Source organism: Haliotis rubra, unplaced genomic scaffold (assembly GCF_003918875.1).
Source record: "Haliotis rubra isolate DU_JTF1 unplaced genomic scaffold, ASM391887v1 Scf37, whole genome shotgun sequence".
Lineage (NCBI taxonomy): Eukaryota > Metazoa > Mollusca > Gastropoda > Lepetellida > Haliotidae > Haliotis > Haliotis rubra.
This window is the reverse complement of record NW_025767046.1, coordinates 371,872-392,524: the sequence shown is the minus strand read 5'-3', so window position 1 is coordinate 392,524 and position 20,653 is coordinate 371,872. Positions and strand designations below refer to the sequence as shown.

The window sequence follows — 20,653 nt, the reverse complement described above, 5'->3', positions numbered from 1 at the left end:
ACTGATATTATTCGTACATGGCCATTTGTCTCTTAAAGAGGTGGCCTAAATGTGAATGACAATAACAATGGACATAATTTTGTTATGCGAATGTGTAAATCAATGTTTACAACTATCGTATTCGAAGAAACCGGAAACCGCACGTTTTCGTGAAATGATCTGTCAAAATTTGTAAATATGTTGTTTTAACGGCTACTATAACATCCAGATTGCTTGTTTTCCTTAAGACAACACTTCACAGAGTTATCTTATTTCTTTATACTGCATACAGTGTTTTGTTTCATTTATGTTCGATATAATTGTCGTGTAGATTGCCAATATGTTTCAAAAAACCATTTCGAGTGAAAACACAGACTGCCATCAAAGGCTCTGACAGGTAAACCTAATTTTATAGACAGTATGTTGTAGCCTATGTTAGTGCATGCTGTGTTACCTGGGCACAATATGCCATCAGCGGGCATGACATCCTATTTCAATTTTGCACCTTAAACTGCTTCTCTCTTCGACTCTCAGTAAGCACCCTAAAATTTCATGCCCAGTACATTTGTTAATTATACTACATATCTAGTGCAGCAATCTAGTGCATAAATTATGCTTACAAATTATTGGGGAAGGGGGGGGGGGAGTAGATGATTATTATGAAGAAGCATGTACAGTGTGAATGAACACACACACAAATGTCACCACCCTCTTCAAATCATCATCATATCATCATCCCCCCTAGCCATAAAGTATGACCAGTCCCCAAGGTCTGATTGATGTTCTTTCAAAAAAACAAGCAAAGCATGGGGGTTAGTCAGTTCTATTTCTAACCTGGAAGTGTTGCTGATCGTCCGCGACCTGGTGCACCACCTGTGATAACAGCTTGACAAAACCGCAATATCCGAGTTTCACACTTGCGAAATCGGTTCCAAACAGCTGATGGATTAGGCAAGGAGGACAATTGGGACAAGTCAACGTCATTTCAGCGCCCAAAAGGTGCAAGGACGCCTTGCTGCCTTCAACATCCGGTGTCATCACCCGTACCGTGGTCCAACTTTATTGCATCGCCACAGACTTGCCAGACAGCGATGGTCAGCAAATGGGGCCAATCTTGGCAACAGGACATGGCCAGATGTCATTTTTTCAGATGAATCCAGGTTTAACTTATCCTTTGCAGATGGACGTCAACAGATTTATCGACGTAAAGGAGAAAGACTTGCGCCAAACTGTGTCCTTGAACATGATGCGTTTTGGAGGGGGTGGTGTCATGATCAGACCACAGACCATCAGAGGCTGCAGACCATCCAACAGCTGTTCCTGAGAAATGTGTGTCTTTCAATGCCCCAAAGACTGCGAGCATGTCTTGCAGCACACGATGGACACACACGATATTGACTGCAAGTGACCCCTCCTTTGTGTGATGTCGTTGTTGCGTCACTGATGTTGTTGTTGACTGGACATTTTCAGATGAAATTATTCACAGATGTTCACTTAAAACATATCTGCCAGTTAGGTTTATATATGTTGAAATCAGTGTGAGTAAAGAAAGTATGAATGTCAAATTGCATTTTTAATGGCTTTCCGTATATATACCATACCAGTATATTATGGTGACTGTTGATTCTCTTTCATAGAGATCTTCCTTGGGGTACATATATGCATTTTCCGCGACTGAAAATGTCATGTGACAGTTGTAACAATGTTTTAATAAAAGACTGTACAATAAATGAAAAAGCTTTTTTATTTACTATACGACCCCCCACCACATGGAGTTACCTCCCTTACCACGCATCAGTGGCCAACCAGGTAAGCACCGTAGCCCAAATCATCATTCCTTCTGCTGTCACGCTACGTGTAACACGTGCGGGCTTAGAGATACTGAGAGAGCGTGAGGCGGGGGTCCCTCCATCCAAAGCTAAGAAAACTAAGCATAGGTCAAAAAGTACTCAGGATAAACCTGCGTCTGTTTCTACCCCTCCTGCTAGTGATATGCCTTCTTTTGATACGTCCATTATCAATCTTTTGTTTCAACAGCACATGGACTCGATGAAGTCTCTCCTCCACAATTCGGTTGAAGGGCTCCATCAGGAGCTCCTTGCCGACTCGGGGGGGGTAGGGCGGAGAGTTCTGGTGCGGGATCACCATACCTAGTTAGATCCCGAGCCTGGAGCTTGCCGTCGATCCTTTGCCTCTGGCTTCGGGTCCGGCTGTCTCGGCTCTGACGTATTGTGAGGGTGCATGCCCAGTCCCTTTAGCCGTCCTGGCTTGTGGTCCGCTGAGTATCCCCGGAGTGCTGGCGGCTCCGATCCCTCGAGCTTCACCCTTGAGAGCTGAGGCCACTGTTCCGCCGGTGGACCTCTCTGAGTCTAGGGACCGAGGCCCTGTTCCATGTGTGGCGACCAGGATGGAGAGTTTCTCTGGTTCTCTCTTTCCCCTGGCGTCCTCAGGTCAGTCTTCGACTGGGTCGGTGGTTGTGTCCTCGCTCCGGGAGGATCGGGACTCTGGCTTGGGTTCAGAGGCTGAGTCGATGGAGGTCGGGGATGCAGAGGAACCCGAGGGAACTTTCCGTTTTTCATCGGCCTTACGGGAGGTGCGCCAGCGCATAGCACTGGTCCTCCCTCAACAGGGCTCGGCTGAGTTCCGCCTTCTGGGGGAGGCTTTTGCCCATTGGCAGCCTACCCAGACTTGGCTCCGCGTGCTCCCATCATTGGTGCAGGATGTGTTCGACCCCTTACTCATTGTATCTCGGCTCCGCTCGATCTGCCTGAGCTTGTTAAGAGATACCAATTAGGGGATGACTCTCTTTTCCGCATACCGGTGGTGGACGAGTGTGTGTTAACTTCAGTGACCCTCGGGGGAGGCTCGGCTTCCTCGCTTACTGCTCCGGCGGCTAAACACTGTTGGCTGGTTCCGCCTTTTCCCCAGTTGGGGGCCCCTCTGCATGCCCCTCTGCATGCGGCTTACAGGAGCTATGAGGAGGTATTCCGTAATGCCATTCAACAGATTAGGGTGGTGGTTCGTGGGGCGTATCTGTCTTTACAGAGATCCGTCCTGGAATCGGATGCTCACACTGGCAACGTTTCGTCGAATGCTGTGTTGCTCCGGCAGCTTACTGAAGTTCAGGCCCGCCTGACACGGGATTCTTTTTGATCTGCAGCATCCCAGGTGATGTGCGCAGTAATGGGTACGCGCAGGCTGTGGTTGTCCACGTCCCTTCAGTTGTTAACGGGGAAAACAGCCTTTCTTGTGGTGGTGACATCCGGTAGAAGGGTCGGTGATATTCACGTGATGTCATCTGATCCGGCACTGACGGTTTTTCACCCCGATCATATCAGTATTCGCCTCCCAGAAGATCGATCACGCTTTCCATGTGACAGCTCCTATTGATCTTCCTACTCTTACCCAGCCTTCTACATCGGGGACCACTCCTACATGGGCTCACCTGTTGGATGTCCATAAGACCCTCAGGGTCTATCTCAAAAGAACGCAGGGTATCCGTACGGGTACCAGCTGTTCTGCTGTTACGGTGTCGGGAAGGCTTGGGTTCCTACCAGTAAACAAACTATCTCTCGCTGGCATGTTTCTGTCATTTGTGCAGCTTATCAGGCTAAGGGTAAGCTTCCCCCTGAAGGGTTGAAGGCTCACTCAGTTAGGGCAGTGGCTACCTCGAAAGCTTTTGTAGCTGCACTGCCCATTGAAGCATTTGCTGTCGCCGCTATTTGGAGCCGATCGAGCATGGTTTGGTCGGTCTGTTCTCTCCAGTGGACAGTGTCCTGCCACCCTGACCGAGTGAGTCTCGGATCATTGGTTTGGTTCTGCGTTCGATTGCTCTGATCGACTATCCACTGAAGGCTTGATTTTACTCATTACAGTTTATCTCCTGTCGGAGTTGACTGTATTGTTATGTGCATGCCCTTTCGGTGCTCTACGCTAATTTTTCACTATGTGGGCGGGGCGTTTTTGATCACTACTTGTGATCTAGTGCATTTCACTGTTATGATCGGAACTGTGTACATTTCCTCCCTTTCGGATCACCTCCCATCATGCCTCTCTTCGAGCTGTGGGTGAGTGTGAGTGTTTTTAGCGTAAGTAACATGCTTCGTTTATGATATCGCTAATTTTATTGTACTTAACAGAATTCCCACCTCCCTAGCCTTCTGTCTTTGGGAGTCTGTGTTTATGCATATATGTACCCCAAGGAAGATCTCTATGAAAAAGAATTAGCTAAACCTGTAGAAGTTTCCAATTCTTTGAAGAGAATCTTCCTTTGGGTAGGGCTGCCCACCTCCCCGCAATTCTGTTCACTGACGGTTTGTCAGCAGAAGGAATGATGATTTGGGCTAGGGTGCTTAACTGGTTGGCCACGCATGCGTAGTAAGGGAGGTAACTCCACGTGGTGGGGGGCCGTATAGTAGATAAAAAGGCTTTTTCATTTATTGTACAATCTTTTATTAAAACATTGTTACAACTGTCACATGACATTTTCAGTCGCAGAAAATGCATATATGTACCCCAAGGAAGATTCTCTTCAAAGAATTGGAAACCTATACAGGTTTAGCTAAATACATGTGTCCTATCATTGCCTATTGAGACTGATATTCATGATATAAAACAGATCAGGAAAGTATTTGTAGGTATATTGTAATCAAGGATATGGCATTACCTTCTAAGATATGCTATATCTCTACTGGTTACGCTGGTAAGGTATGGATTATTGTCCACTGAAGACTGAAATAAGGTTACTGATTTATCTCTCAGGAAACGGCTGAGGGCTGATCTAGGTAAGCTATATCCAAGCCTCTCATCTGATGACCTGACAGCCATGGTTCCTCAGAAAGAGGAAATGTCGATGGCTAAAATCAGCACCCATGGTGGACAAACAGCTGTAGTCTATTGTGTTCAGAAGAACCCCATCTTCTTTGATCTGTATGGCAAGATCTACCCAACAGGTACTTTGATCTCTTCTCCTGCAACTATCACTCATACTTGAACATGCTGAACCATGAAATGAGAGGGGGCAGTGGGGTAGCCTAGTGGTTAAAGCATTCGCTCGTCACGCCGAAGACCCAGGTTCGATTCCCCAAATGAGTACAATTTGAAGCCCATTTCTGGTGTCCCGCGGTGTGCTATTGCTTGAATATTGCTAGAAGTGGTGTAAAACTAAAATCGCTCACTCACTTATGAAATGAGATAAAATGAAAGAAAGAATGAAAAGTGAATATTTCTTCTTATTGTGATGTTACTATTAGGATAAGTTACTGTTAGTGTATTCTGCTGTTTTTGTTTATAATGGAAAGTTAAAAGCATTTTGTGGGTGTTTTACTAGCTCATCCTGTAATGATTTATGTTTAGTTTACACGATGTGGAAGTATCCTGACTTCCTGCCTCTGTTCACAACATGGCCACCAGTGTTCAAGAAACTGGCAGGAGGGGCAGGTAAGACACTGTAACCATGGTAACATGCTTCCTGATTATTGTGATAACACCACACTAATAAATATATGTCTGGGTGTTCTAAGAGGCAAGTATTCAGCTCAAGGTTCTTGGTAGATGTTACAAAAAATTAAATTAATTCTTAGAACTTGGGGTCCTGTTTTCATGGTTGTATTTAATGGTACAAATATGTTTTGGTTTTCATGTTTTTGCTAAAGATTATTGTTTCACTTGTAACATTTACAGGACTAATAAAGGGAAAGAGAATGGTATTTGTTCTTTATGATCAGATTTCACATCTTGAAGTTTAATCCACTGTATATGAAAAGTAAAAAAAAATCATACATTATTTGTAAAACAACATGATAACTTAGTATGTTAATTTTTTGGTTGAATGAAGACCTGTTATATCACAGATAGATCTCGGTTGTCAATCAGTGTGACAGCGTATCCCAATATTCGACCACTTCTTTCTTCATATCCTCAATATTTCTAAGTCCTTTTGGTTTATTTTGTCCTTCATTAGTCCCCCCACATTCTCAATAGGGTTAAGATCTGAGCTATAGCTGGGCCGGTCCAAAACTTGAACATTTTCGTGCAACAACCACTTCTCTGTGTTTTGTGTTGTTATCATGCTGGAAAATCCAGTTGTCTTCATACAGTGTTTGGGCTGCTGGAAGGAGGTGATCATTTAAGATGTCAACATATCGTTCCTTTGTCAAATTTCCAATGAAAATACACAACCGCGTCACTCCACGTGATGATATCCCACCCCACATATGAAATTTCAGGCTATGTTTTTGGTATTGGTAGATGGGTTTCACGGTATTTTTTGTCCAATTTCACAGTTTGGAAAAAGCCAGACAGAACTTTCATCAGAAAAGAAAACATTATCCCAATCTTGATTTTCGTGAGCCGTACACCAGTTTAAATGTCTTTCTTTTTGTGCATCTTTCATCAATGGTGCGGGAATTCCGTGTGTTTTCACCCAGTTAAGTCTTTGTAAATCTTGTCTAAGGGTTTCATTACATAACTGAGGACGTCCTCTATTAATCATCTCATTTCTGATATTCTCAACGCTTTTCATTTTCCCCCTACTCACAATCTGACCAAGTCCCCGGCAATCCATAGTACTGAACTTCCTTGACCTCCCTGCCCCCTGTCTTTTGCTCAATCCTAACTCCTGACTGATTATTCTTCAAATTTTGTATGATGCAGACAGAGGAATGTCATGTCTACAAGCTAACTCTCTGCATTAGTCACACCCCTTTCAAAATCATCTAGAACCAGCTTTCCTTTCTCTTCTGCTGTTAAATCTGCCATGTCAACAAAGAATGCCATCTGCATTACCAGGGGAGATAACTCTTGGTGTAGTAAGGTTCATTCTTAAGCCTACAAGAGTTTCCTCCCATGTATAGTACCTCACTACTTAATGTAACACCTATTTTAAAATTCTATTATCAGTATTAGGAAACAAAGATTTTCTCAATAATTATTGGGAATACTGTATACAATTAGTTATTCCAGTTGCAGTTGGAAGATTGATAAAAGTGGGTATGGTGATTTTCTTTATGTTTTTTTTTCATGCTTTTTTGTAGATTTGATGTTGCCAGGCGTTGTAGTCAAAGGGCAGGTAACTCTTTCAACATTTGGGAAGATGGCCAAGGGAGCCATGTGTGCTGTCAGCTTAGTTGGCAACAGGTAACCAGTTATGTACATTACAGACAAAATAAGAACAGTTGTGTGTGTTACAGACAAAATAAAAATGTGGGGTAATTAGGGCCTAATTACAAATCATTCACAGGGTGTTAAAAAGACCAACAACCTATCACTACTTGGGTGAGTACAATTACACTTTGTGATCCAATAATTGCTTCCAGAACCAAGGGACACTGAATATCTCTCATTGAGTGAGTAAATGATGTAAGTAAGACTTTGTTAGCCTACTGTACAGATTCAAAGGCACATGGTCAGAAATTACCTCTCGGGAAGTAAATGAAAGCATGACTACATTAGTGCACTTTGAAAAGAAAAACACAGGCACTTGGCCTGGTCAAATTAATCTATAGATACATGTAATCTAAGATGATAGACAAAATGCTATAAGACCATGTTCCCTAAACATACATAAGCATTAGCACCAGCAGAACAGAAAACAGAACTATCTTACACAATCTGCTCACAAGTTTCCAGGTTGAGACTCCTGTAGCAATCATCAGGAGTGAGTGAGTGAGTGAGTTTAGTTTTACGCCGCACTCGGCAATATTCCAGCTATATGGTGGCAGTCTGTTAACAATCGAGACCAGACAATCCAGTGATCAACAGCATGAGCATCATTCTAAGCAATTGGGAACCAATGACGTGTCAACCAAGTCAGTGAGCCTGACCACCCGATCCTGCTAGTCGCCTCTTATGACAAGCATGGGTTACTGAAGATCAATTCTAACCTGGATCTTCATGGATGCGATCATCAGGAGGCAAACAGTAGTACTTAGGCCACACATGCACATGGCCTCGCAGTCACTGGATGTGTTAACCCAACTCCCGTCTTTATGAAAACAAGGCACAAACAACTAAACCTGGCCTGCCAAGCCTTTGTGAACTTGGCTTTTTGATGTACAGCTTGGAAAAGTGCAGTGCATGTGGACTGTGATCATAGACTAAGAGGTTATTACATGATAGTTTTCCTTTCTCAGTCATATCAGCCTGAGGTCCTGGCTGATATTGTAGTCGAGGGCTGATATGACTGACGAAAGGGAAACTGTCATATCATAACCTTTTTATCACATACCACATCAAGGGACTTAACATTAAAATAAACTAGGCTCAGTCTATTGAAGTTTTTGCGCATCTGCATGTATTCATTCTGTACCAGTTTAGCAGATGGGCAATATAGCTGATATGGATTTTCGGCCCTTGGGCTGATATGGCTGATATGCATTTTCGGTCCGGGCGGTCAATATGGACATATGCCGACAGCCAGTATTGTATTTGCAAAATGGTCCATGTTATTGATAGATATATGGTAATACATGTTTTCACACGTCTGCGCCTTGTTCATTAATTATTTAATTCTGGCTGCCATATTATTTCAGGGCCCCTGTTGCGGTGGGGAACGCTTGTCTGTCAGGGGAAGACATGTACTTGTCGGCTATGAGGGGCAAGGGTGTTGAGATTGTTCACATCCTGGGAGACCAGTTGTGGTAAGTAGCATATCCAGATAGAGATAAGTAACATGTATACAGATAGAGGTTGCAATTAAGTAAGTTTACAGTAAGCTCTATTCAGAACGAGCTTGTAAGATGTATGGAGACTGAGATTTAGCTCACACATTTTTTTTATGTATAAGCTGTGTAGATGAGCTGTTAGGGTGGGGTTCGCACCTTAGGGACCATTCATAATTTATGGCTAGGGGGGGTGATGATGATTTTAATGGAGAAGCATGTACAATGTGAATGACCCCCCTAAAATTTATGTACAAAGTAAGTGACCCCCCTCCATGTCATGTACAAAATCAATGAGACCCCCTCCCCTCCCATAAGTTTTAAGCATAATTTAAAAATATTTTGATGTACAAAATTGCTGACCCCCTACATCCCCAGAACAAAATGGGTGAGCCCCCAATAAAAAAAATAAAAATAAAATAATATAAATAAATAAATAAAAAAATTAAAAATTCATCATCACCCCCCCTAGCCATAAATTATGAACGGTCCCTTAGCATGCTTAGTATACCATCATGACAGTCATCATAACATTCATCATATTTATGCTCACAGTTTGTATTGAGGGTGAAAGACTGAAGCCCTTACCATACTTTACAACCTCTGTACATCTACAACCTGTGTCTCTTCAGATGTTTTCCCCACATTAAATGAATATTATTCAAAGTGGCAATAACCCTTTACATTGATTATATCCCTTTTTTTCTGAAATTCAGGGAGTTTGGTGATCAGTCCAGTCCCCCAGACCTAGGAGATGATGTGTTTACGGAGCTGCTGGGAGAAGCCCAGCAAGATGACAGTGATGGTGAAGCAGAGGAAGCATCAGTGTCTCAGACTGCTGAGGTAGCTCAGGGAGTGGAGGATCTCACTTTAGACAACTGTGACCCTGAACCAGGAGGAGACAACTCTGGTGGAGCAACGGGCGGCATGGAAGAAGAGTCAAGGGACTCAGTAGGTGGGGAAAACATCATGCAGAAAAATATTCTCAAACAGTCCTAGAAAACACATGCAGCTTGCTGCTACTATCAACTAACATATTCACTTTATTACTGTACAAATATAACTGGCCCCTCATTTGTTCTATTCATTTACCAATGTATCCCTTTCATCTGCCAGATTGACTTTATATGTTTTAGATTTAAACCCCTTTACACTGTTCCTGCAGTCTAAGTAAACTCAGGCTCAGTATTATTTATTACACTGCTATACTGAGTCTAACGAACCCTAGTAGAAGGTCGTGTCAGCTAACCTTTGAGCGACCTATGACTGTCCAATGAAACACGAACGGCCGAACAGGTTGAATCAAGGCAACAGCTACTATTTAGTGTTCGGCAGGACTTTTTCAAAATGTTCTTTTCCCCAGTCGCTCACACTGACCTCTCAACGAACGAAAATCCACATTAAAGACAGATATTTGACCTACAGTATATACGCTTAGAGGTTTCTGATGACATTGTTACTATTAGCTTATATTTCCATAAGATGACATCCTGGAATATTTACAAAAACGCTATTTTCAGCGACTGTTTACTCACTGTTGTGAATAATGTTGTTCTCCATGCGTATCACATGGAAGCGATCTTGCGGAAAATAGCATACGTTTTCGAGGTAAAAGTTCCAACGGTATGTGCGAACGTTAACTTTAGTGATTTGGTAAGCTGTGTTCTGACTGGTCAATTCAAAAGGTTAGCTGACGCGACTTTCTCTTGGGGTTTGTTAGACTCAGTATAGCAGTGTAACGAATAATACTGAGCCTAAGTTTACTTTGGCTGTTCCTGTCACCTCCCAGAATCATGAACATTTTGTTAGACATCCAAATACTCCTCATTATTCCAGATATCTCTTCTTGTCAAACCACCACTGTTATATTATACCCCCTGTATGTATGCTCTTTCATTAATCCTGCCCTCACCAGACATTGATTGTATGGACTGATCTAAGGCATAGATGGCTAAGTCTCCTAACATGCTGCAATTTGCTGTGCAGAGTTGCATCTGTCCAGGTGTGCTGGGAACCTGGCATTGTGGGGTTGTATCTCTGATTTGACCTGGTATGTTTCGTAGCTTATCAGCACTATATTCAAACACGCGGGTTTAGTAGCAATGTCTGCAACCTGTTTCCCTATTTCATTCCATATCAAAGTGACACACTGTGATGCAAGTGTAACTGTCACTCACTACCGGTAATTTATTGGCAGCAGGGGGTGGTGGGGTAGCCTAGTGGTTGAGGCGACACTCGGCACGCCGAAGACCCGGGTTCGATTCCCCACATGGGCACAGTGTGTGAAGCCCTTTTCTGGTGTCCATGCCTTGATATTGCTTGAATATTGCTAAAAGTGCTGCACTCATGGGCATCACAGGTGATCCATTGTCTGAGGTGCATTTATTCGTTGTGCAGTTGTGTTTCTTTGGCTCACTAGAAATTGTGGGTTCGAATCCCTGTTTATCTTGATTATGTTTCTAGGTTTGTCAATACTAGACTTGTGTTTGAGTGTTTCACTCCTTGGTAGACTCATGTGACCTGCCTTCCTCAGCCCTCCCCTCGCTTCCCCCACTCACCCCCTCACTCACTCACTCACTCTCTCACTCAAAATGTACCACAAATATCATTCCACAGTACCCTCACCTTTGTCATGGTGGCCACATTTCTTTGCAAAAGACAGTGAAAAAAGGAAAAAGATTGACCTCAGCTAAACAAACAATAAGGCATGTTTTTACCCATGTTATTTTGTAGAGGTAATGGATGAACGATTAAGAACTTGTTGCCTTTGTGCCCTGAAGTCTAAAGTCAAGAAGAGTGACCTCCCTTTGTTAACCAGTGCCTTCTTCAAAAACTTCATGCAGCCATTTTGGTGAGTATTTGTTTTGCTTTCTTGTTGTTGGCCACTTGGTTATTTGGTTGATTTTGTGTCAATGAACACTGGCAGCAAGTATTGTTGTTCAGAATATCAATCACTGTTTTTTATGACCTAGACTCAATTATTTATGGGCAAGAATATTGCTGAGAAAGTTTGGATTTACGTTGTTTTCATTTGCAGAATTTCTGTGAAGACTTTGTGTTATGCCATTATAGATCATTACTGATTCTGTTTGATGCAGTAAAGTAATTGAAACAAATCAATTTGATAGTGTGATGAACTTTCTACACTAAATATTTCTTGTTACAGTCCAGCTGGTCAGTCTCTTGATGTGAAAAAGTCAAGTTTTAAAAAGGTAAAGGATTTCATATGTGTGTGATACAATATCAGATTAAAAAAAGTTAGGAGCAGTATCAGTTCCTTTTCTAGATTTATATCTGTCCCATATTTGGAAAAAAGTTTTGTATTTCTGGCCTTTTGCTTTGACCTAAAAAATGAGACAAGGACAGAGCTGTGTTTGTTTAATTTATGTTTGAGACAATGAAAAGGGATTGCGTGGTCATGGTCGCTGACTTGGTTGATGCTGTTGTTGTCCCCCGCCGCAGCGGAACGGGGTACTATGTATTCAGCAGCGTCCGTCCGTCCGTACGTACGTATGTCCCGATTCTTGTTAACGCGATATCTCATGAACTGTTGTACCCAATGTCTTCAAATTTAGTGTCAGCCTACATTTGGGGATTACGCAGACACCAGTCGATTTGCATGACCTTGACCTTATTTTCAAGGTCACCACGACACTGACCACTTTTCAAACTGTTAACATGATATCTCATGGACTGTTGTCCCCAGTGTCTTCAAATTTGGTGACAGCCTACATTGGGGGATTACGCAGACACCAGTCGATTTGCATGACCTTGACCTTATTTTCAAGGTCACCACGACACTGACCACTTTTCAAACTGTTAACATGATATCTCATGGACTGTTGTACCCAGTGTCTTCAAATTTGGTGACAGCCTACATTGGGGGATTACGCAGACACCAGACGATTTGGGTGACCTTGACCTTATCTTCAAGGTCACCACGACACTTTTCACACTTTTAACTCTTGTTAACGCGATATCTCATGAAATGTTGTACCCAATGTCTTCAAATTTGGTGACAGCATACATTGGAGTATTACACAGACACCAGTCTATTTGGGTGACCTTGACCTTATCTTCAAGGTCACCACAATACTTTGACCGCTTTTTAAAGCGGATATCTCATAAAACATTGCACCCACTGTTTCAAGTATGTTGACAGCCTACATTGGGTGATTATGCAGACACCAGTCATTTCAGGCATCTTGTATTTGACCCAAAAATAAAAAGTAGTAAATATAGATTTTCCATTCTTTAGCGGCGGGGGGACATTGCCATATCAGTGGCAAACACGTGTTGTATGATACTCATGATGTCAATCACTAGATGGTTTGATCCAGTCTTGATTAATGCACGACCAGGGGCGATGGGGAAGCCTAGTGGTTAAAGTGTTCGCTCATTTCGATTTCCCACAAAAAGCGACGTAAAACGTAACTCACTCATTCACTAGTTCCAAACTGCTGCCATGTAGCTGGAATATTGATGAATGTTGTGTCGAACAACAAAGAGCCATCTAAACCCTTTCGCAGCAATTCCAGAAAATTCAACAGTGAGATGTCGAAACTGCACTCAATAAGGCCTTGGTCTGAATAAGTTTGAAAAATAATAATCATTGTTAGAACCATATAGCATGATTCTATTTGGAGGCCTTATGTGTGATAAATATTTATCGGGACAGATAACTGGTTGTGATTTTATTATCTCTTAACTCCATAGACCAGTGAAGATCCGGGTTAGAATTGATCTTCAGTAACCCATGCTTGTTGTAAAAGGCGACTAACGGGATTGACTGTTCAGGCTCGCTGACTTGGTTGACACATGTCACCGTATCCCACTTGCATAGATCGATGCTCATGCTGTTGATCACTGGATTGGGGTGTGGTGTTTTTTTGTGTTTTTTTTGCATGGGTACGCACCCCCTTTTGTCCAGAAGGTTTATTAAATGACCATTTAAACTCTCGTGAAAACGAGTGAAAATAAACTGTACAACCCCCCTTTCTCAAAAAGCTGTATCCACCCCTGTGTTATTGTGGGATATACCAATGTTGGTCTCGTTAGCTGTTATTTGATTTTCTCACATGACTGTCCTGGGAGACATACTCATGTTGAATGTGATGTGTCCTTACTATCAAGACATGGCGATAGTCGTGTGGGTCTACTATCATGGCGTGGCGATAGTCGTGTGGGTCTACTATCATGGCGTGGTGATAGTCGTGTTGGTCTACTATCATGGCGTGGCGATAGTCGTGTGGGTCTACTATCATGGCGTGGCGATAGTCGTGTGGGTCTACTATCATGGCGTGGCGATAGTCGTGTGGGTCTACTATCATGGCGTGGTGATAGTTGTATGTCCTGTAATATCTGAAGATGTCTTGAAGCTGACACTATAGGCTCTTGTTCCAGTTGTCCAAGTTCCTGCAACATATGCAGAAGCAGGGTCTGTTGAAGACGAAGGAGTTGTCCAAGGGAGCTGACAGCATAGTGGAGATAGACAAGTCTCATCCTGGGTAAGTAGCACCATTATGACTGTTAACAGGCTTGGGCCGTTATTTCAGTCAGTGTAGTATGCTGTTCTGAACTTGTTTGAAAGACCCTGCAGTGTTTCTGATAGGAATTTGTCATATGTATCCTAATATGTGGATTGGTGGTCAGTCTTCTTAACTTTGGCGATGGGGTAGCCTAGTGGTTAAAGCGTTCACTCTTTATGCTGAGGACCCAGGTTTGATTCCCCACATGGGTACAATGTGTGAAGCCCACTTCTGGCGTCCCCAGCTGTGATATTGCTGGAATATTGCTAAAAACAGTGTAAAACTAAACTCACTCACTCACTCTTAACTTGGTTAATTGTGTGTAAATTGTACCCTGATGCTATGAGATATTGCTCATTATATCACCCACTAAGGTGGTCTAGTCTGGGCTTTACTTGAGGTGTAAATCGAATATTTGTTACTTTACCTTTTTCACTAAGTACAAGTGTGAATTTTTAGATGTTTGAAATCATAAATATTTTTTTCAGAAGGTACTCTGTACACTGTTTTAATGTTGTCAAATTAGAAGGTACATATAACAGCTGTTGCCATGGCTACTAGTTCTGGTTTGGTTTAGCTTGAAGGATGTACAAGTCCCTGATATAGTGACAGAGGTACCGGCACCTGCAAGACAGGAGGGTGAATACCAGCCCCCCAAGATTACAGAGATGTTCTCAGTGACCTCAGCTGTGCTGCCCATCTTCAAGAGTCAGGGATACAAGTAAGTGATGGAGGAAGGGTGTGTAGGAAGGAGGAAGAGAGAGACTGGTGGAGGCAGAGTATGTATAGGAGGCAAAGTAAGGGGGGAGAGTTGAAGTGAAGGATGGAATTAGTGAAGGAGGAAGAGAGTGAATGATGGAGGAAGAGTATGTATAGGAGGCAAAGTAAGGGAGGAGAGTTGAAGTGAAGGATGGAATTAGTGGAGGAGGAAGAGAGTGACTGGTGGAGGAAGAGAGTGAATGATGGAGGGAAAGCAAGGGAGGAGAGTAGAAGTGAAGGAGGGAGGAAATGGTGAGGTGAGGTGAGGTGAGGTGAGGTGATGAAGGAGGAAGTGCAGGAAGAAGGGAGTTAGGAAGGAAAATGGTAAGTGAAGGATGGAGGAAAAAATGCTAAGAGAAAGAAAAAGGTTAACTTTGTTTAATTGATTCTTTGGTAAAGAATATATGCTGATGATTATACTTTCCCCAAATGTCAAATTTTTGGACAAGCCTGCCCAAATAATACAGAAAAGTAAAAATGGTTAGAATAAAGAAATGTTGCAGATAACACAAATATTACTGTTGATCTAACCCTAGTAGTTTTCTTTATGATCACCCTCCCTCATTGTATGTTTTGTGTCATGATACGCACATAGTTTGGGTCACAACATGCTATATGTATAAATATTTCAAATGGTTACTGTGAAAATGGTTACTCAGAGACTACTGAATGTGTGTTGCAGTAAAAGCCATGCCTTGTCAGCTCCTGATGTGCGGAAGGAAGTCACAGAGTATGTCAAGGCAAACAATCTACAAGATGAAGAAAGGAAAAGGTAAAGTACTGTCGGAAATAGAAAAAAACTGTTTTTTGCATTTATATCTACAATTTTGTAGCTGATATGTGAAAGTGTGAAATATCTGTTAAACTAAGTTCGGCCTAACTACAGTCTCAGTGGTAGGGAGATAGGAAACATAGAAAAAGGACTTTACTGAGGAGAGATTAGTGCAGAAATAAGCAATGTGTTTTTTATCTAAGTCCAAAGAGACTTATTTGGAACAGACCATGGCTTTATGCAAATTAGTGTGCGATGATATTGTATTACAAAGGACACTTTTTAAATGCCCATTTTGAAATTAGACTTAGCTTCATTATAAGGGGCGGTGGGGTAGCCTAATGGTTAAAAGTGTTGGCTCATCACTCCGAAGACCCGGGTTCGAATCCCCACATGGGCACAATGTGTGAAGCCCATTTCTGGTGTCCCCTGCCGTGATGTTGCTGGAATATTGCTAAAAGCAGCGTAAAACCAAACTCAGTCAGTCATTATAAACGATAGCTGACGTGAAAAAAACCACCAAAACCTTTAAAACTGAAACTAATAAGGATGAAGCTGCCATGGAGTCTCACTATCACTATAAAAAGAAACAGGTAGGAAGAGTCCTCTCAAAAGCAAACCCAGGACAGGTGTCCCAGGTGTGGTTGGGGTTGGGCTGGGGGATAGAGATATGAGCTGAGATAAGATAATCCTTTAGGGGAATTAAACTGGGGAAGTAAACGGCATGTCATAACAATTTACAAATAATATCCAGTCCTGTCGATCTTCGGGTGGCCATGCTACCTATATATTTTGAGACATTTAATACGATGGCTGATTTAAGCTTTTCTGTGTTTACATATCTCAACATAAACTTTATGAAAGAAAGACACGTAAGATGTTGATCAATAGATGAGACATATTCAACACACATGAAAAAGCATAAAATATCTTTGAGATGTCCCCTTGTGCCTGTAGGCAGCACATGCTGAACCCCACTGAACGCCCAGTTAGGCTGATGTGGGTTATTTCGACATATGCTATTTGCAATTGGGTAAATTTTAGCGATACAGATTAACAGTCTAAAAACAGTTTGTTTTTTCTATTTCCGACAGTACTTTAGTAATTTCTATGCCCAAACCAACCGTTTTCCTCAACCAGATTAAAATTGTGATTGGGTGATCGATTGTTATACTCATTTTTCAGTCAGTTTTAGTGTGTACACATGTTAAAGTGAGTCAAAAATACATCTCCAAATACTGCTATCAGTAGGGCTGTGCAATATTACTGGTAAACCAGTATATACCGGTAAATCTCACGATATGGTTCAGAATATGGATCAGATTCTGCAATATAGTGGGTCATCCAGAGTTGACTCCCTTGATTTCATAGCAACAAAATGCTCTGAAAGTGCCAAATATACTTTTATTTATGTTGGTGTCATGTAACATTTTACAAGTGGAAGTATCTCTATAAGTGGCTAGCCAAATATTCTACCAAATGCTCTAAGTTTTGTGGGCTTGAATGGTTTCATATGTGACATTTTAGAGGAATTAAGTTACCTCAGATGGACCAATTTTTATTTGGCCTCTTGATCTGAGTGACCATTTCACAATTCACATTAATTTATTATTTTTGATTGTTTCATAATGGGACATATGTTAACAATTTATCATAAAGGCCTAAGCCTTAAAATATTCAATTATAATGACATCAAGGACTGACTGAAGTTTTACGCTTAAATATTCCAGCAATATCACGGCGGGGACACCAGAAATGACACATGTATAATGAACCCGGCCTTCGGCTATCATCATAAGTTCTAGTCAAGGATCTTAATTATTGGAGGTCATGTGAGATTTTAAGCTCAAGTAGTTCACCTAAATCATGTTTTTGTTTCTTTTTGCAATAACATTCCACACTAAGTCTGTAGATAATTTTATTTATCTGTAAACCAATGGCATACAGCTATACACAATGGGGATGGGGAGCCTGAAAGTATGGTGTAATTTGCTTTGTTGTGGGGCAGGACTGAAGTCCTAGAAACTCTCAGGAGTCAAGCTGCCAAACACGAACACTCATCCAAGGATTGTCTCTGCCCAACATTGCTCAACTTGACCTGATTGTGACCTGAGCATTATGCTCAGGACCACACGCCACCATTACCAGATACTGAATGGTTTGATTGTGTACTGTCATCTTCATCGATGTATTTTCAGTCATGTCCTGCTGGATCCAGATCTTGCCCACATTTTACTGACCAAGCAAGAAGGAGACTTGTCCCATCTCAAGTGGGATGACCTGTTTTCTAGGTAGGAGAACCACCAGTCTGATTAACTTAAGCTTCATTTGGCAATTCAGCTGTTGTTTCCTGACACACCTACACTGTCCCTGTGGTCTAATGGGCAGAGCATCTTCTTCCCGGAGCAGAACTCGGGTTCAATCACCAGTCATATCATACCAAAAGATTTTGAAAAATAGTACTAGTTGTCACACTGCCTGGAATGACAAGGAATATGTTTGGGAACTTGTTATTCAACCCCTTGTCTTGTTATTCCCTAGGGTTGTGGACCGGATGCAGCCAGCTTTCCAGCTAGAGTTTCCTGGCAAGCCTCCAGTGTTGAGGAAAGGAAAGATTGAGCCAATCAAACTCAGCGTGGAGCAGAGGGCATCCAATAAAAAAGTAATTAGATGCAGATCTTTAGCCCTGTGTACATTGTTCTCCCCTCCAAGTGAAGATTGCAGGTTTGACTGGATCCCAACTTAGCTGTGCCTTTTGTATCAGGAATGGTTTGTTCACAATGGCTGTTTTCCTGGTTAAGATTTTATTGTTTGCATACCACATAGTTGGAATATTGCTGTGTGGCGTTAGATGTTAACCTTTTTCCTCCCACTTTCATTCATGATAATGGCACTCGCCCATTATATGATTTGACATCACCTTGATTGCTGAAATTATCTCCCCTCACCAAGTAACAATGGACAAATGGCTCCTAGTCATACAGTAAAACAGTTTCATTGTGCCGAAATGCATTCCTTGAAGTCTGTGCCCGATTTGCCCCGGTTGTTATTCTCTGACAATTCAGGATGAGAGAATCCATCAATTTAGGACCTATATCTTCTGAGCATCACTTAGAGGTTGACAATATTTCATCATTCCCTGTTGCAGGCAACCATAGTTGACAACCTGGAGGATTTTGGCATCGATCCAGCAGCTTTTGCCCACACCGTCCAGAAGAGTGTGTCCTGTAGCTCGTCCGTGATACCGCATCACCAGAAGAACAAGGGCATGCAAGTGTTGGTGCAGGGAAACCAGATTGCCTTCATTGCAGACCTACTGCTAGGTGAGAGTTACCTCCCTTTGGCATCCAGCCACATGCTCCTTCCCAGCACTTGACACCTCATCCTCCTGGCCTCATCACTGCCATAACCAGCACTGTCACTATAAACCAGGTTAAGTCTGGGCTAGTACAAGCAGCCACACATACACATATAATGGTCAGTGAGTTGTGTTCAATTCCATGTATCCAGGGTTTTACACAGACTTTGGAAAAAGAGTCATGATGATTCACAGTATATATTTTTGGGAGTTATTTTCAATATTTGGGAGTCATGAAAATTTCAGTGTGATATTTATGTGTGTATATCAAAATTTTATTGTTTTGTGTTGTATTGTCATTTATATGTTAGTTAATAAACACAGTATATTTTTCACAGTTCAGTTCAGTCATAACAAACTCCAGTATACTGAACAAAAAATCAGGCTTGTGATTTATTCACTGTAACAAACAGTTATTAACATGAATTGAAAGAAATATCTAAATCAATGAAGATCTCATGAAAACTATCATTGTTTGCATATCAAATTGATTTTTATTGAACTGAATTCTGAGGGTCACTCATAAAACTTGCGTCTAGCTTGACTTGTGTGATAATATTTTGAGAGTCTTTAACACAATTGTTGCGTCAAATACGCAGGAATCATGTGTCATGTAAAACCCTGTGCATGGTTGTAGGCTGCATGCATGGTTGTAGGCTGCATAGCACAGTGGGGAGCTGTGACTATGGCAGCCACAGAGGTCTGTGAATGGGACACCACTGTAAGGAGCCTATGGCAGCAATTTGCCTCTGTCATCAAAAGTGGGGGCTTGTGTCAGTTGGCTTGAATAGGTATTGCTTACTAAGAACATAAATTCTTTGGTTAAAAATGATTTGATGGTTCTGGCTAGCACTATAAATATTTACTTATTGAAGGATATGGTGAATCCTGTGTGAAGCTCTTTAATATAGATTTGTACATATTTGTATTATTACTACAAGAGATATGGATAGGTCATTGTTGAGAGTTATTTTGTCAAAGTGAGGGTCTTAGCTGTACAGGATCTTTTAGTTGGCTTCAAGTTTAGCACCTTAGCTGATCTGTTTGATTACAATGTACACCATGCTTGTTAGTTTCATCAAATTGGTTGATGTTTCCCATACATCATTTTGGAATTTTCTCCCACATTAAGTGGATATATATAACTGGAAATTGTGTTCAAAGAAGCCTTTACTCAGCCCTGTCAGTATTGTGTCATGGAAGTTGTCATATTTTGTTTCAGACAAATACAAGGTGCCAAGGAAGTATGTTCAAGGACTGGAAAAAGCACCAAAAAATAAACGAAGATGATATATTTTATAACTAGTAATGGAATAAAGAGATTAAATTATGCACTTCATCTATTTGTGTTCATTTTGACTAATTACTTGTAACCATGGTAACCATATGGTCTTTTCAAATTTGTCCATTCTATATGAAATGAAGTTTAGCTTTTGAATCAATGGCCTACCTTTAGAATTCAGTATCATAAACTTTACAAATACCTCACAATACGATGTAATTCTATTGGTGCTCCAAATCATGATACAACTTACAAAATGGCTGCCACATGTTAACAGTACAATACAATACAGGCAATATGAGGATCCTGTGAAGT

The 20,653-nt window shown here is 41.7% G+C and overlaps 1 protein-coding gene across 1 annotated transcript; it reads left to right on the top strand.

Annotated features, from left to right (window-relative positions):
- The first annotated feature begins 136 nt into the window (after nucleotides 1-136).
- Nucleotides 137-20,393, top strand: LOC124285868 (eukaryotic translation initiation factor 2D-like). Its single transcript, XM_046722147.1, has 15 exons — nucleotides 137-376; nucleotides 4,741-4,931; nucleotides 5,335-5,418; nucleotides 7,014-7,116; nucleotides 8,511-8,618; nucleotides 9,356-9,594; nucleotides 11,373-11,490; nucleotides 11,806-11,851; nucleotides 14,043-14,146; nucleotides 14,745-14,888; nucleotides 15,609-15,698; nucleotides 17,897-17,989; nucleotides 18,240-18,360; nucleotides 18,847-19,021; nucleotides 20,279-20,393. The coding sequence occupies exons 2-15, from the start codon at nucleotides 4,805-4,807 to the stop codon at nucleotides 20,344-20,346; spliced, it is 1,620 nt and encodes a 539-aa protein (XP_046578103.1). The 5' UTR covers nucleotides 137-376; nucleotides 4,741-4,804; the 3' UTR covers nucleotides 20,347-20,393.
- The last annotated feature ends 260 nt before the right edge of the window (nucleotides 20,394-20,653 follow it).